The 18,313-nt window shown below is 44.7% G+C and overlaps 1 protein-coding gene across 2 annotated transcripts in view; it reads right to left on the minus strand.

Moving 5' to 3' along the window:
• Positions 1–17,395, minus strand: part of LOC123996383 (fibroblast growth factor 10-like) — a 46,407-nt gene extending 29,012 nt beyond the window's left edge. For both annotated transcript variants that reach the window (XR_006831968.1, XM_046299774.1), the window contains exon 1: positions 16,408–17,395. Coding sequence is in view for 1 of the 2 variants with exons in the window: in XM_046299774.1 (XP_046155730.1) it covers positions 16,408–16,765 (358 nt within the window). In the remaining variant the exon portion in view is untranslated. The remainder of the gene's footprint in view (positions 1–16,407) is intronic.
• Between the last annotated feature and the right edge of the window lie 918 nt (positions 17,396–18,313).

An 18,313-nucleotide genomic window follows, 5' to 3' on the forward strand; every position in this document is an offset into this window, starting at 1 on the left:
TATATTAGTCTGGTTAGCAGACAGAGCTGAATAACATCACTGGGAAAGGGTTGTTTCTGGCATCAAGAACACTTGGTCCCTTGTCTCACTGTATCTTTAATCTAGATTCAGATTCAGATTGTTTAATTGTCACATGTACAGGGTTGCAGGTGGGATTGCAGTGTACAGTGAAAATCTTGCAGGACTAGTGAAATAAAAAGTGAAAATATAATACAAACAATACAAATAGAAATACTGTGACAGTGATGAATAAAACATGTCCATTGGGCTGGAGGCAGAGTAAAGACTGTTGAGGGGGTGGTGTGGAATGACTATAGGGGGAGAAGCAGCATGATCATTGAGTGAAATAAAAATAAAAAGTAATAATATACATTTTAACAACATAATATACATATTACCATCTAGGCTATCAAACTCTGTAATTGTTTCAGTTCTCCACAATTAGCTCTCTCCAAAGTCTATAGATAATGTGTGGAGCTCTAATTCAACATGTCATTAAAACAGTCATGCAAATGGACACTCTCCTAACATAATTAGCTCAAGTCTTTGAAAGAGGGTTCCTTATTGGCAATGGTATTGTCTCCTTTTTCTACTCTTTCAAATCCACAGGATGTACAAAGTGGTAAGATGTAAAAAGGAGTGGATTCTTGGAGCCAAAGTCAGACTCAATAAACCCATTGATGAACTCAGTTAAGAACAGAAAGGATCAGACTGTGGTTGTTAGCTGGTATTTGTATTTTTTAAAAGTTGGCCATTCATGATATCAAACTCCGGTGTTAGAAGACATTGAGGTTAGACTAATTAGAGTGCCACACTGCCACACATTTTCCGCAACATTCCCAGGGTGTCTGAGTGTGTGTGTGTGTGCGTGTGTGCGTGCGTGTGTGTGTGTGCGCGTGTGTTTTATTTCGCTTTTTGCCTCTCAATGCCAGGAACAGCTGGCAAGAGATCGGTTTTCATCGTTTCCGACTCAGGCCAGGGCCACAGTCCTTATTCGGAAGGATTAAAGTGTCAGGATTCGTGGAATTTTCCCCTCCTGTTCGCACCATGATTCTCTCTGAAGCCCCTCGGACGCTTTAGAGGAAACCTCGCATAAGGTCTAATGAGCAATGGGAAAGCCTCTAGCTCACCTATTAAATGTCCACCACAATACTAAGCAGAGCACAAGCCAGCCCTCTCACACCCTCATTAACATGTGTGCCCTCTCCCTATTCAAAACAGCCTGTCCTTACTTTAGCCAGGTGCTTCCCTTCTTAGCTTTTACTCCATGCTGTTGAGGCAGTCACTCTGACATAGCATTGAGGGTGAGTCATGAGGAGGAGTTAGACATAATATTTAAGACATAATATAACTTTCTCAGTTAATGGTTGAGCTTCTTGTCCTTGTTCCAGTATCAGGGACATCATCAATAAGGAAAAAGTGACAGAGTGAATCACATTTAAATACTCAGGTGTCCACACTACCTGCAAGTGTACACCAACGATAGGTCAGGTTTACTGCAACTTCATTTTAAGGTGTCCTTATTAAAGGATAAATATATATGTAATTACACTGTAACAAGTATTGTAATTAATTGTAATAATTAATAGTTACACTATACTAACAACATGAATGAATTAATTAATGAATGACATTTTTAGAATGAATGAAGGAAATTTTATTTTTGTGTCAAATAGCAAACTGGCAACCCAACCCTTATGGGATTAATTGAGACATAAACAAACATAACAATAATTGTCACGACTAGTCAAGGTGGGTGGAATCAGGCGCAGAGAGCAAATAATGAATAGAGGTTTATTCTCCGGTGAACAACAAACACGGACAACCCAAAATACAAACAGGGTGAAAAATATCCAAAACAGGAAATAACAGACAAACCGGAGAAATAAAACACAAAAACACCGACAGCCGAAACGAAATGACAAAAACAAACAATCCCGCACAAAACAAGGGCGGGACAACCTACATTATATACAGATACTAATTAACTAACACAAAGGTGAAAACAATCAGACAAAACCAACAGATAACCGAAAAAGGGATCGGTAGTGGCTAATAGGACGGTGACGACGACCGCCGAGCACAGCCTGAACGGGCAGGAGAGCCAACCTTGGCGGAATTCGTGACAATAATTCACTATGATAATTCAATTATAATTCTTCTTCCGGTGTTCTCTGCATTGAGAAATGTTTTTCTCCATTTGTCATGTTTTTAGTCAATATGTCCCACTCATACATTTTCATCATGTTGGGCTATATTATAGAACTCTGGGATACGACTCCGGGATGCGACTCTGCGATGCGACTCCGGGATGCGACTCCGGGATGCGACTCTGGGATACGACTCCGGGATGCGACTCTGCGATGCGACTCTGGGATGCGACTCTGGGATACGACTCCGGGATGCGACTCTGCGATGCGACTCCGGGATGCAACTCTGGGATGTGACTCTGGAATACGACTCCGGGATGCGACTCTGCGATGCGACTCTGGGATACGACTCCGGGATGTGACTCTGCGATGCGACTCCGGGATGCGACTCTGGGATGCGACTCTGGGATGCGACTGGGATGCTGGCCTTCCAGGCAGAGTTTCTCTGTCCAGTGTCTTTGTTCTTTTGCCCATTTGATTTTTAGATTTTTATTGGCTAGTCTGAGATATGGCTTTTTCTTTGCAACTCTGCCTAGAAGGCCAGCATCCCGGAGTCACCTCTTCACTGTTGACGTTGACACTGGTGTTTTGTGGGTACTATTTAATAAAGCTGCTAGTTGAGGACTTGTGAGGTGTTTGTTTCTCAAACTAGACACTCTAATGTAGTTGTCCTTTTGTTCAGTTGTGGACCGGGGCCTCCCACTCCTCTTTCTATTCTGGTTGGAACCAGTTTGTGCTGTTCTGTGAAGGAAGTAGTACCCAGCGTTGTACCAGATCTTCAGTTTCTTGGCAGTTTCTCGCATGGAATAGCCTTCATTTCTCAGAACACGAATAGACTGCTGATTTTCAGAAGAAAGGACTTTGTTTCTGGCCATTTTGAGCCTGTAATCGAACCCACAAATGCTGATGCTCCAGATAGTCAGCTAGTCTAAAGAAGGCCAGTTTTATTGCTTCTTTAATCAGGACAACAGTTTTCAGCTGTGCTAACATAATTGCAAAAGGGTTTTCTAATGATCAATTAGCCTTTTGAAATTTTATTTATTTTATTTTACCTAATCCAAGTTTACCGAAATGATAAACTTGGATTAGCTAATAGAATGTGCCATTGGAACAAGGAGTGATGGTTGCTGATAATAGGCCTCTGTATGCCTATGTAGATATTCCATAAAAAATCTGCCGTTTCCAGCTACAATAGTCATTTACAACATTATCAATGTCTACACTGTATTTCTGATCAATTTTATGTTATTTTTAATGGACAAAAAATCTGCTTTTCTTTCAAAAAGGACATTTAGGACATTTAGCTAGCTAACCAACAACTGTAACAATGTATTTGAAAGACAACAAGTAGTTATTGTACAAATGTATTTATGTTTTCAATAAACATTGGAGACGACATATAGCTTACATATAGTCAACAATCTAAGTCAACCTATCTGTTTTGCCCCATGGTTGTGCGCTTGTCATTTTTGTTGGTAAATAATCAACCCGTCTATAGAAATGATAGTGATCATAGATTGGAGAACGGTAGGGCTAGTAGGCTAATTGTAGTGTCTTTGCTAAATTGTCATACAGTCTTCTTCTTTACCACAGATTGCCACAAGGTCTTGAAAGACTCCAGGATGGGAAAATGCTTACAAAAAGAAACAGATGAAGTCACAGATGTTGTCAATTTCCATTGCTACTTGTAATGTTAAAGGATAGTTAGCATTAGTTTTTACTCACAGCGTAGTGTGGTCAAAGACTTAGTAACTTAGTTGTAGTCACGGTGTGGTCGTTTATTTTCTTAAATCGCTGAACACAACAGGTGTTTATTTGATACAGGCTTATGCATTATAGCTGTATTTCTTTGTTTTCGCCCTGGGAAAGTTCAATCAGTGACGTCATTGGTTGATTGAACCTGCTGTTTATTATTATTCTGGCCTTTGTGTTTCGATGATTGCGTGATCATGCTAGCAGTGAGTAGATATTGTTGTCCTTGTTCAAAAGAGCCATTGGACATGTCTCAACAATGTTCCTATATGCCAGGACATTGTCGGATATCTAGGTTGTCTCATTTTCCCTGGCGTTGTAAAGACTACAGCCTGACAGGAACCATTAGTACCACTACAAGCCAAGCTAGCTATGTTTAGCTAGCTAGCTAGCTGTGTTTGCTATACCTAAAATGTACTGTAGTCTAACATTATAGCTACAGTAGATAACTAGTCTAACTAGCCACAATGCCTCTCATTAGGATCAAAACTGGAGACATATTTTAATGATGATAAAGGAGAGAAAATGAATGACTCGCTTGATGACTCATATTAGTCTTGGAATAACTATACCTATGTGTTGTAGCTAGCTAGCTAGCTAACGTGTGTCTGTGAGATGTATCACATTTAACTTGTTTAGCGTAGGCCGTTTCCAACTTCACTCACTATTTGTAGCTGTATAGTCTTTTTGTTTGTGTTGTAGGTCTTCGCTAGCTTAATGTTCCGTTTGGTAGCTAGCTAGCACTCACTCACATGGCTGGTAGCACAGTCATGGAAAGGGACATGAGGGAAGCTCTTTAATATTAGGTTTTTCTAAGTAGTGAGAACGCTCAGGAGCAGGCAATATTTATAACTAATCGTTAGACATGTACTTTTCTTTGTAGACATGTACTTTTTTGTAATTGACTAAAACAAGCAGACAACAATAAAAATGTTTTTGAAAAATGTCAAGTTTTAGGTGTGAGTCAATGGGGCAACCTAGGCTGTTTACCCCACAGGCAGGGCCGTGACTTTCTATCTAATACAGGCTGGGACAATAACTATAAAAATAGTTTTACATTTTTTATTTTCAGATATCTTCAGAACTACCCACAATTCACTGTTGGCTGGCTAACGTTAACTACTAGCCATGCTAGCATGTAATTACATTCAAAGACGAAGAAGAAAACATATTGTAATGACCTGACTAGATCATAAATGAACAATTGTCCAGACAGAGGCTTGAGTTTACGAATTGACAGTTTATTACACCAACTTTACACAGGCTACTGTTAGGGCCGTAGCACACGCCAAATAGATGACAGATAACCCACAAGCCAATCGTGACCTTCTCTTGTGAAACCCAGACGTAAGAGAGAGAGACAAAGGCTGAACCTGGTCTTAACTTCCAATGCTCCACCCCCCTGCCCAACCCCCCTCCACGCCACTCCGCCAACCACCAGGATGCCCGGCATCAGAACATTCCAGGCATTCCCGTGATTGGCAGATAGCAGGTTGATTGACAGGTCGGACCCCGCGAACACCGGGTACTGGTCAGTACAACACAACCACATCCTAGCCTAACACATAACACACAGCTGTCTGTGCGGATCGCTACAATATAAATGAATGTGAAAAACTGCAATTCCTCTTCTCCTGTGCATTTGGTAGTGGTAGTCAAGCTAGCGAGTGAGTGAGTTGTAGTAGTTTTCCGTTGTCCACAGCTAATGTTCGTTTTCAATTCAGACCCAATAGCTTTTTAAAAAGTGAAATATACCAAGGAGGTGTGTTATTGCTGGGTGCAGTAATACCCACAAGGAAAGGGGTTTCGAAGCTAGCATTGAAATGGGACCAGTTTGTCTGGTTGAAGTGAGCGGATTGGAGTAAGGGAACAGTGGGCACGTCTACTGTATGCGGTGCTCATTTCATCCCGAAAGACTTTGATGGCTACAACCAGTGGAAGGCAAGATTTAGAATGAGGCACCGACTGAAACCAGGTGCTGTGCTGAGCGTGAATGTGAAGCCTGCAACCTCTGTTTCCTACCGACCTACCGGTACATTGTGAGTGTCAGCAGTGATAGAGATAAACCGCTTAAATTCTATTTGGATTTACCTTACTATATTGCTATTCAATTAATTGACTCTCCCTCGGCCGGTAAAAATGCCTCTCCCTCTGAAGTGCCTCACTTCTTGGCTTTTCTTTGGTAGCTAACTCATCTATCTATCAGTAAGTTCTGTGGGTTCTAACCTGTGCTAGACAAGTTGGTGTTGTTCTCTGGCTTACTACTTAGCTATGTCAACCGTGGGGGTTGGCTAGCTAGGCTAGTTAGCTGGAAAAGCTAGCTAGCAGGCTAAAATAACTAACTTCAGCTGGCTGGCTTGCTGATTAAGATAATTGTATATACCAGTAGTTAACATGTTTTGATAACTGATTAGATGGCATTATGTATTTCCAAAATGTTGGTTTACTTTAATTTAGCTGTAACCTAGGTGCTGATAGCGCCTGTGTCACGTTTTGACCCTAGTTCTTGTGTTATTTGTTTGTTTTAGTTGGTCAGGACGTGAGTTGGGTGGGCATTCTATGTTTTGTGTTTCTAGGTTGGTTTTCTGTGTTCGGCCTAATATGGTTCTCAATCAGAGGCAGGTGTCGTTAGTTGTCTCTGATTGAATCATACTTAGGTAGCCTGGGTCTCACTGTTGTTTTGTGGGTGATTGTTTCCGTGTCTGTGTTTGTTCGCCACACGGTACTGTTTCGGTTTTGTTCACATTTATTGTTTTGTATTCATTGAGAGTTCAGTTTATGTTTTATTAAACGATATGGACACTTACCACGCTGCGCATTGGTTCTCCGATCCTTCTCGCTACTCCTCCTCAGACGAGGAGGAGGAAAACCTTTACAACCTTTTGAATCACCCACCAACCAAGGACCAAGCGGCGTGGTAATGGGCAGCAGCAACAGTGGCCGAAGACACAAGACTCCTGGACGTGGGAGGACGAGTTGGACGGAAAAAGGACCCTGGGCAGAGCCAGGGGAATATCGCCACCCCAAAGCAGAGCTGGAGGCAGCGAAAGCAGAGAGGCGGCATTACGAGGAGCTGGCACGGCAGCGCGGCTGGAAGCCCGAGAGGCAGCCCCAAAAATGTATTGGGGAGGTGGCACAGGGAGAGTGTGGCAGAGTCAGGAGTCAGACCTGAGCCAACTCCCCCTGTTTCCCGTGAGGAGCCAAGGATGGAACCAGAGCCGGTGTTGGAGGTGAGTGAAGCAGAGACGGTGAAGGAGTTAATGGGGAAATTGGAGGAGAGAGTTATGAGGGAGGTGCTGTGTTGGTGCATGAGGCACGGCATTCACCAGACGGAGCGTTTCGGGGATTTGATGGCCCATGGGTCAGCTCTTCATACTCATCCTGAGGTGCGTGCTAGTCGTCTGGTGAAGACTGTGTCAGCCTCACGCACCAGGCCTTCTGTGCACCTTCCTAGCCCTGCACGTCCTGTGCCAGCTGAGCGCTATAGTGCTCCTAGCTGGGCTAACCGTGGCGGCGTTGTACTAGTCAGGCACCGTGTTATGCGGTGGAACGCACGGTATCCCCAGTACGCGTGCTTAGCCCGGGGGGCTACATCCCAGCTCCCCACATCTGCCGGGCTAGGGTGAAGATCCAGCCAGGGCGGTTGGTGCCAGCCCTACTCTCAAGATCTCCAGTACGCCTTCACGGTTTGGTCCATCCAGTGCCACCTCCACACACCAGCCCTCCGGTGGCAGCCCCCCGCACCAGGCTGTCTCTGCGTCCTTTGGCTTCAGGTGCTCCCGCCTGTCCAGCGCTGCTAGAGCTTTCCTCCTCTCCAACGCCGCCAGATTCTCCCGTCTCTCCAGAGCTGCTAGAGTCTCCCGTCTCTCCAGAGCTGCTAGAGTCTCCCGCCTGTCCAGAGCTGCTAGAGTCTCCCGCCTGTCCAGAGCTGCTAGAGTCTCCCGCCTGTCCAGAGCTGCTAGAGTCTCCCGCCTGTCCAGAGCTGCTAGAGTCTCCCGCCTGTCCAGAGCTGCTAGAGTCTCCCGCCTGTCCAGAGCTGCTAGAGTCTCCCGCCTGTCCAGAGCTGCTAGAGTCTCCCGCCTGTCCAGAGCTGCTAGAGTCTCCCGCCTGTCCAGAGCTGCTAGAGTCTCCCGCCTATCCAGAGCTGCTAGAGTCTCCCGCCTGTCCAGAGCTGCTAGTCTCCCGCCTGTCCAGAGCTGCTAGAGTCTCCCGCCTGTCCAGAGCTGCTAGAGTGTCCCGCCTGTCCAGAGCTGCTAGAGTCTCCCGCCTGTCCAGAGCTGCTAGAGCCGCCAGAGCTGCCAGTCTGTCATGAGCCGCCAGATCCGCCAGTCTGTCATGAGCCGCCAGAGCCGCCAGTCAGCATGGAGCCGCCAGAGCCGCCAGTCAGCATGGAGCCGCCAGTTAGCATGGAGCCGCCAGAACCACCAGTCAGCATGGAGCCGCCAGAGCCGTCAGCCAGCCAGGAGCTGCCAGAGCCGTCAACCAGCCAGGAGCTGCCAGAGCCGTCAACCAGCCTGAGCTACCTCTCAGTCCTGAGCTACCCCTCAGTCCTGAGCTACCTCTCAGTCCTGAGCTACCCCTCAGCCCTGAGCTACCCCTCAGTCCTGAGCTACCCCTCAGTCCTGAGCTACCCCTCAGTCCTGAACTGCCCCTCAGTCCGGAGGAATTTGTTAAGTCCAGGGGTGTCCCTCAGTCCTGTGGGCCTATTTATTAGGGCTCACTACTCCTCCTCAGAAGAGGAGGAGGAAAACCTGTACAGCCTTGCTGACTCATATAGTGCAAACATAACATGAGCAGGCTATTAGGGCAAACATTGACTGGCTAGTTTGCTAGCAACCTTGCAAGCTGATTTGTAAATAATACATTTAAAAACTTTTTGCTTGTAAATTGGCTGAAAATGAACTTAAAACCAGTAGTTATGAATGCAAATGATTTGGTTTCATTTGAAGTTAAAAATTTGACGTTATTTTTGTTGGAGTTTACATTATATGGAAGAGGCTGGCTTGCCGGGTCCTCCATATAACATCACACCCCACATAACATTTTTTCAGCATTACTTCGGCATTATTCAGAATTCTGATCGGTTTTTATGTAATAACTCCAAAAATAGAAAAGTGAGGTGTAGCTTTGCTTTGGGACTTTTGATGCATATACTAATGCAAATCCATATGTTACATGTGGTTTAGTTAATGCTACCTACCATATGAAAAGGGGAAAAATACCACCCTGTTTTTTCTGAATTAGCTAGCTAGGCTACACACCATACTATAGGCTGTAGATTTGAGTCACCACTATTAAAATCGTTATTTTATGTTATTGAGTTGGCTTATATCTTTGTTTATTCTAATTAATCAAATTATTAATACAACAATATAAATCCTCATTATTTTGTAAGGTATTTTTAAATGTTGCAATTAAGTTGACTAAATTAGATGTTCATATTTCGTTTGTTTTCACTGGGTAATGAGTAGTAAATAAGTATATGGTAATTGTTCATGGGTAACTATGTACATAGGTGACGTACTATGTAGGTACACAATAATTACAAGTACAATGAGTAGCCCTAAAGATACACCTCATTTTATCTAGCTAAATCTTGTTTAAGTACATTGTAATTATTCAGATAGTACATGTACTCTGTGGTGTACTAGTGGGTTTATCCTCCCACTTGGACGGCAAAGAGGTTCAGGTTGTCATAATGGGCAACAACACATTAATTATAAGTAATTTTTGAAATTACAATCTGGGATGACATTTGTATGGTAGACCCCAGTCAGTGAGGTTGACCTATATCTGATCTGTTTTTGTCAAATTCACCCAGATTATACACTTTGGGGGTGCAGCTGCTAGTGACAACATTGAGTGGAGAATTTGTTGAACAGTGCATATTCATGGGTAGGTAATTAGAGCCTATTGAGCCACCAACCTTTCCAACCTTGGACACCTAGCGCTTCTGTCCATGAGAGATTCAAATTTTGTGACAGTTGGTACTGAATCAGATGCAGCTGAGAAGAAACGAAACAAATGGTGGACACGTGCCCATTTGTATCAAGCATGGTAACGAGCATTTGTTGTTACACCTGTAATTAGACTGCAATTACCGCCAGTTACATGTTGTTATTACAGAGTCATTACAATTAACTACAATACTTGTTACAGTGTAATCACACATGTAATTACACTGTAATAGGAACCCTTAAAACAAACTGTTAGCAAGTTCTAGCTACAATAAACAGAAATAAACTCGTATTTTAGGGACTAAACAATAAATATCATAACGTGGACATTGCTGAGGCCAATTTGTAAGGTCTTTACAAGCAGCTAGTTGCCTGTAAAATAATTTATCCTACCCAATTCAAGTTCAACCTAGTCCTTCTCTGGCCAGTGAGTGACAGTTTCCCCTCTCTCAAATGGGTTTAAATCCTTTCCACAACATATTCTAGAGGGGTGGAAGATTTTCTTCCTATGGGCCCAGTCCAAGTCAAATACTCATGAACTCATTGCAGAGGAAAGTCGCACATCAAACAGCAAGATGTTGCAAAGCTAAGCTGAAGGGAAATGTGGTAAACAGGACACACCTCCCAGTGTAAACTGCACAGATGAAGAACGGTAAAACAGCAAACTGACACATAGCGAAGCAGACATATTTTAATGTGACTTCTCTGATTATACTTGTCACATTACCTTATTTCCTCAGGTTAAACGCGGTGTCATAGCCTGGAGGCTGCTCAACTGTTTGATGCCCTTAGCCACACACACCCTTCATTTCAACAGTGTGTCCTTTTCAAGTGAGATGTGAACATGGCTCATACATTGGCACGCCTGCCAACTATATTTCATGCTGACCTGACATGGGAAAAAAGGGAAAAGTATGAAAACGAAGTTGGCCAAGCATAATGATCCAATATGTATTTTGAACTGGACTAAGGCTGGCTGAGGAACATCAAACATTGTGTTGTGATTTTATTGGTCTCCCTACTCAGTGATTGGCTGTTGGGGTTTATCGTGTGCAGGTCGGTCTGACCTCGACAGCTGTTGTGCTCTGCTTAATTCGTAAGTTATGACCCATGACCTTGGACAGGATATGATTCATGCCGACTTTCAGAGCTTTTGTAAATACATTGATTTGTTTTTCTTTTCGATCATTGTACCTCCACCTTTGGCTAAAAAGAAAAACATGTTGAACCCCAATCAGTCAAAAAGAAAACTCTCTCCTCTGATTATTATTTCAACAAGCTATTTTTAGCCCCTTGGTGACACACAAATGAAGGCCTACTTTTTGCAAGCTATCTTCCATTGGTTTGCCAGGCACTTTATCACGGCTGATGGATATTTAGGTGATTTGATTAACAAATACTTTAAAGAGCTGTGGGGATTTGGTCTGACTGCAACGTTTCAGGTATTGATATCTGACCTGTGTGTTCAAAATCAGCAGGACAGAACAGGATGCTTTTTCAGACAGAACTGCAACTTGGAGTGGATTAGCAAAATTATGCAATTGATATCTGGCCACAAATCGTGTCCAGACCAGTACAAGAAGTGTTACATTTCAATATACCACAGATCATTTAGTCATTCAGTATAATATTCCACTGAACTCTAAGAACATCACTGTACAGTGGGGGTATCATATTGTATCTAAACACAAATATGAGAACACGAATCAGCATCTATCTGGGTCTCATACACAGTGAAATTAATTCAGATATCCCAACCATTTAGATTTTGGACTATCACTCCTTTGCTCACCTTTTGGTCTCAGACTGTGCTACCTGCTCTCTTCAACCCCACCTTCCCTCTCTCTGTCTCAGTCCCTTCCGTCTCTCTGTCTCAGTCCCTTCCGTCTCTCTGTCTCAGTCCCTTCCATCTCTGTCTCAGTCCCTTCCATCTCTGTCTCAGTCCCTTCCATCTCTCTGTCTCAGTCCCTTCCGTCTCTCTGTCTCAGTCCCTTCCGTCTCTCTGTCTCAGTCCCTTCCGTCTCTCTGTCTCAGTCCCTTCCGTCTCTCTGTCTCAGTCCCTTCCGTCTCTCTGTCTCAGTCCCTTCCGTCTTTCTGTCTCAGTCCCTTCCGTCTCTCTCTCTCAGACCCTTCCATCTCTCTGTCTCAGTCCCTTCCGTCTCTCTGTCTCAGTCCCTTCCATCTCTGTTTCAGTCCCTTCCATCTCTGTCTCAGTCCCTTACGTCTCTCTGTCTCAGTCCCTCCCGTCTCTCTGTCTCAGTCCCTTCCATCTCTGTCTCAGTCCCTTCCGTCTCTCTGTCTCAGTCCCTTCCGTCTCTCTGTCTCAGTCCCTTCCGTCTCTCTGTCTCAGTCCCTTCCGTCTCTCTGTCTCAGTCCCTTCCGTCTCTCTCTCTCAGACCCTTCCGTCTCTCTGTCTCAGTCCCTTCCGTCTCAGTCCCTTCCGTCTCTCTGTCTCAGTCCCTTCCATCTCTGTTTCAGTCCCTTCCATCTCTGTCTCAGTCTCTTCTGTCTCTCTGTCTCAGTCCCTCCCGTCTCTCTGTCTCAGTCCCTCCCATCTCTCTGTCTCAGTCCCTTCCATCTCTCTGTCTCAGTCTCTTCCATCTCTCTGTCTCAGTCTCTTCCATCTCTCTGTCTCAGTCCCTTCCATCTCTCTGTCTCAGTCCCTTCCATCTCTGTCTCAGTCCCTTCCATCTCTCTCTCAGTCCCTTCCATCTCTCTCTCTCAGTCCCTTCCATCTCTCTCTCAGTCCCTTCCATCTCTCTGTCTCAGTCCCTTCCATCTCTCTGTCTCAGTCCCTTCCATCTCTCTCTCAGTCCCTTCCATCTCTCTCTCAGTCCCTTCCATCTCTCTGTCTCAGTCCCTTCCATCTCTCTCTCTCAGTCCCTTCCATCTCTCTTAGTCCCAGCTTCTTCCCTCAGCTGTTCCATACTCTGGTCCACTGGGATTTATACAATATTTTCCGACCTCAATTAGCAGAGTGCCTGTTGACTAATTCCGACTGTTTCTGCACCTGAGAGGTTGGAAGCATGGTCTGGAAAAACTGAGTGGGGCGAGGGCGTAGCAGGGCTGTCGGGGCAAATGTAGCCGTGTTGACAGACCATAAGGGCAACACAGAGGACAAGGAGGGGCCTCGCACTGGACAGTGTTCAGGGCTCTGCTGAGCTGTGCTTCCCCACTCACACCAGCAACATTAAATTGTGTGGGAAAGAGCAAGGAGTCTGCTGTGGGTGAGTGGTGTGAATGTGTAAGTTTGTGTGTGTGTGCTTGCGTGCGTGCATATGCATTTGCGCGTGCGTGTGCTCATGTGTGATGTGCTCACAGAAAGTGAGATTTATGTTTGGATAATAAAGTAATTGCTGTTTTCTTCATCTTGTTTTAGACACTTGAGAAAATCAACTGAACACAAAAATCTACTCTGCCAGCCAAGCCACTTAAAGATAATGTACTCTCTTTTCACCGGGACAGTTGTACTGCGGCTGCACTCTTGTATCTGTGTCAATGGAAGCTCATTACAAATGCAGAGCTTCCTCCCAGTCGTCCCTCTCCAATCTATAGCACAGTGACCGTATCAGTATCAAGGAATTCTCTATGTAAAGAGGGTTTAAGTCGAATTGAAAAAGCCTTTACGCAATGGCCTGTGGTGACACAGAACCAAAACTAGACCTCAGAATAGACCGAACCAGATTGTCTCATTGTGAGGTATGACCACATCACGACCACACAGTCCCTTGAACTAATTTCAAGGCAAAGCCTGAATGACCACTGGTTTGGCAGGGTGCTGCTGTATGTGTACAGGCAGGTACACACCCTCACTGTGCTGTAGTGTTCATAGAGAATCTTTCTTTCCAGGGCAGGAAATGAGAGGATCGTGGTTAAAGACAGCATTGCATTTGGGGGCAGCACAATTTTCATGGGGGACCACTCTGTACAACCGACTAACCACTTCTGACAAGATCATGGAAAGCCACAAATCTTCCCATCCAGATGCATCACTTTTCCTGCTTTCTAAGGGAGCATGAAAAAGTTTCAGCTAGCTACAATCCTCTTATTAATTTCCCTTGCCATGCCAATTCAACATTTCTACTGCTGCGGCCAATGAATTTAAAGTACCAATGCAGACATTTTTTATCTCAGTATCAAATCATTTCTGGGTAACAACTAAGTACCTTACAGTGATTGTTTTCAATTAAATTGGTCAAAAAGAAATACAAATGGCTTCTTTGCAAAGGCCAATTGCTCAAGCAAGAATTTTGCTAGGACTTTCTGTGAGTGGTCTGAGTGCAGAGGGGGAAACTGAAAATGAGCTCTTATTGTAAGCATTTCACTGTTAGTCCACACCTATTGTTGACGAAGCATGTGATTAATACAATTGGATTTGATTGATTGGCAGAGAGGTTTGGAACTCTTATTGGCCTATTAACTAATTTACTACATGTTGATGTCACCATGAAAGGCCAAAACTCAATCCCACCAAAACAGGCTGACATTTCTGGCAGTCTTTTCAAACAGCTATTACACTAAAAGGGCATTATCATAATTTTCACAGTATTGTTCCAACCTCATAGTGTGGAAATATATATAAAACACAGGAAAATCACGTGCTTGACTCAGCAAAACTGAGTTTTGTAGTCATGGCTGCATCACATCGTAAATTAAGGTTGGGTTGGTTTCACCCTGCCCACATGCCCACAACTGGCAGCACACAAGTAATCATCAATTTGGCGTGCAGCTGCACGCGACCCGGTCGTAATGTCTATGGTAAATTTGGGTTAACTTTAGATATCCCTATGGGGCTAGTTAGGGAGCATCGGTAAATTACAAAATATACATAGGACAATATGTTAAAATTCCACTTGCTCCAAATTTCAAATACAAACAACATTTAAATGGTAGAAATTTGCATACAAATATTGAAAGAATTTAATGAGAGAACTGAAAGGTGTGAAAAATGAAAATATTGTTTTATTTACATTGTGTAATTTATTGACGGTCCCTAACTAGCCCGAAGATAGGCTATCTAAAGTCAAACCAACTTTGCCACCTTCCACACCAGCCAGCTGAAGCAAATTGGCAGAAGATTTGGCTAACTATTTCCACCTGTGAACACACGAGACACCCACATCAAACAACATGCCGAAACCAACTCACATTTGAATTGAGTCAGGGCCGTTAACATTTCTTAATGACCCAAACGAGGCCAAATCAGGAAGTTCCGCCTCCCTTTAAAGTGTCAAACATAGATAGTTATATTTAATGATTATATCTGACATCTAAACCACCATTATGAAAATGTGAATCCCCATTTGAGGGAAATGAACACTGACACAATTTTGAATTGTGATAATTCAAGTCAATGTGAATTTATGTTGGCGTGTGTGTGAGGTATAAAACTGTCTGCCAGATGAGTAGTCTAGTTAACAAATGTCACCAGACGGTTATAAGCCTGTACACAGTGGCAGACTGACTGGGCAGTCCCTGCTGTTACCTCTGTAGCATGGAAAAAACCTGACTCACCCACTGGCATAAAAAGGCATTAACGACTAAATGGATAAATATAACCGTCAAAGGTGTAAACGTCTCAAGGCTGTCCAGTGGCCACTGGGAAGTCAGTTCATGACCAGCGACAACTTGTCTGACCTGGTCAAAGGTCTGAAAGACACCATTGATTGAGATCGTGGAGTGAGTGACACCAGTGCACGTCCCTCCTCTCAAGTGTCCTTATTACTAACATCAGATACAGTGCTGTCCAATCTGGAAAAACTAGGACAACTGAACATACTGAGATGAGATGGTAGCAGGTGATGAGGTCTGATCTGTTTAAGGCATTTTTGGAAGATCCTTGATGATACTGTAGGTATGTGTTAGGAGATTTATCACGTTGCATGGGTATGTGGAAATTCTCTGACTGTCTACAATAAATTAAACAGTGTTGGCGAGCCCAGTACACCTGCTGTACACAGGTGTGAAGCCAGTTCTCTGGTCTGATCTGAAGTTTTCACACACACGGGATCTGTGTTAGATTGATTCTGGGTCTGTACTTAACAGTTTAAATCACAAAGGCTCCAAATTATCCCGACTATCCCCTTAACGAGCGCTAAACAAACTTGGTGAGAAAACTGAAAAATTGAAAATGGCTGTGCCCATGTAAACTGTGACAGAAATGGTTTGTGGGTACATCTGCCCCTTGCAACTAGAGGACTTTCAACACAGTTTTGACATGTTAAGCCCCTGTGAAATTGAAGCTTTTTCCCAAAAGCCCAGTTTGCACGACCAACTGATGCACAATGTCTTTCCTCAAGTCTGCCTTGCTGTAAACACAGTGCCGGGGTTCCCATGAGGAGGCTTACCAGTTTACCTAGCAACGTCTACCGCTCCAAATACGGCACAAATAGGCGCAGAAGGCTGATACAAGCCAGTGACACTCCTATGAACCGCTATAAAAGTAGTAAGATCAGAGAGTTTACACCACCATAAAAGAAAATAGGCACCCCATCTCTTCTCCGTCACATAGGCAAGATAGAAAGGGGAGATAGTGTCAGCTTACTCACTTTCAGCGTAGTTTTTCCGTCTGGTGCCGTCCACCTTGCCTGTTTTGTCGATACAGAGAAAGAACTTGTTGGCAGAGTAGAGCCGCCGTAGTCGGACGTCGCCCTCTAGGTGATTGTAACTGCGTGTGTGCCGCTCCAGTGTCCATGAGCAGTTGATGCCTCTCGCCAGTACTTGGAGGGGTTCATGCCCTACCCCGAGCGGGCAGCCCCCCAGAGCTGTGCCAGCCACCAGGAACAGGGTGAGGAACGCCAAGCGAAGGGATGCAGCACTGGGCAAGGGCGGAAGCCCAGCGTGGGCAGTGCCAATGGCAGCGAGGTCAGGACGGAGACTAACGACGGGTGGCATCCATCTGCACATGGTGGGTCAGACTCCCAAGGTGCACATTGCACAGGCAGTATGCATGCTGGCTGTCTGGAGACCCGGGCTGTGTGGTCCAGGTGAGTCGTCGCTCTCTGAGGGTGGGAAGGGGTGATGATCGAGGGAGCAGCAGACCCTGTCACTGAGGATCAGAGCAGAGAGGAGCCTGGGCTTCCAAACAGCAGAGCAGAGAGGAACCTGGGCTTCCAACCAGTCCTCTTTCCCAGATGAGTTTGTTTCTTAACTTGTGTGTCTGATGATGATCTCCTCTTCTTTGTATTTCAGCTTTTATTCACCGGAAAACAATTCACTTTGTAAATCCATTGCCAAAAGCAATCTGTTATTTTTTGTTGTTTCCTTGTTCTCCGAAAGCTTGTTCTGTTCCTTGGCTTGCGTCCTTCTTTTACGGCTGCAGTCAGTCAGTGTCCTGTCTTACGATGTGTGCACCTTGCGATGCTCCTCTCTCCAGCTGGACTGGAATAAGGTGCTTGTCTGTGCTGCTGACCCGTGGCTGAGAATGAGTTGAATGAGGAGAGAGAGTGAATGTGTAAGTGTGTAAGTGTGTGTGAGAGTGTGATAGGGAGAGAGAGTCACAGAAAGAGTGTGTGTGTGTGTGTGTGTGTGTGTGTGTGTGTGTGTGTGTGTGTGTGTGTGTGTGTGTGTGTGTGTGTGTGTGTGTGTGTGTGTGTGTGTGTGTGTGTGTGTGTGTGTGTGTGTGTGTGTGTGAGTGAGAGAGAGAGAGAGAGAGAGAGAGAGAGAGAGAGAGAGAGAGAGAGAGAGAGAGAGAGAGAGAGAGAGAGAGAGAGAGAGAGAGAGAGAGAGAGAGAGAGAGAGAGAGAGAGAGAGAGAGAGAGAGAGAGAGAGAGAGAGAGAGAGAGAGAGAGAGAGAACGAAGACAGAGTTAGAGTGTGTGTGTGTGTGTGTCTGTGTCTGTGTATATGTGAGTGAGAGAGTGAGAGGGAGGGAGAGGGTTGAGAGACAGTGTGTGTATGAGGGAGTGAGAGAGACAGAGGCAGCAGCTCGTGAGTGAGCGAGCGAGCGAGAGAGGCAGTCAGTGAGTGTGCGTCAGGTCTGTCTGCCTGTATAACGCAATGAAGCAGTAAATGAATGTCCTCACTCTCCCTGTGCAGCCAGTCCTTTCTCCTGTGTAGAATGGGAGGCTTGGGCTTGTCCTGCATTTTATCCTGGGCAGGGCTTGCATCTGGGGGGGTTGAAAGGAGAGGGGTGGGGCCACAATCATTGATAACTATTTCAAATAAACGAGAGAGGCTTTGCACCATCTCCCATTTATAATTTCTTAACGTAGAATCGTTCTCCTAATCTCCTGGTTCCTAGACAGCCATTAGTGTCATCAAGTCTGTGAACTGTAGCTTTTATTGCATCATGGAAAGTGTCAACTGGAAAGTGTCAAGTCAAACACCTTTGTTGTCCCAGCTCTTGAAGATGGTGATGAGTTCTCCCAGGTCAAATCATCAGTAAGAAAGTGACTCCAGTAAAGTGACATGGGAGGTGGACTTTTGTGACACCTGAGACTGGACTGTTTGCAGA

The sequence above is a fragment of the Oncorhynchus gorbuscha genome, linkage group LG15 (genome assembly GCF_021184085.1).
Source record: "Oncorhynchus gorbuscha isolate QuinsamMale2020 ecotype Even-year linkage group LG15, OgorEven_v1.0, whole genome shotgun sequence".
In the NCBI taxonomy this organism is placed as follows: domain Eukaryota; kingdom Metazoa; phylum Chordata; class Actinopteri; order Salmoniformes; family Salmonidae; genus Oncorhynchus; species Oncorhynchus gorbuscha.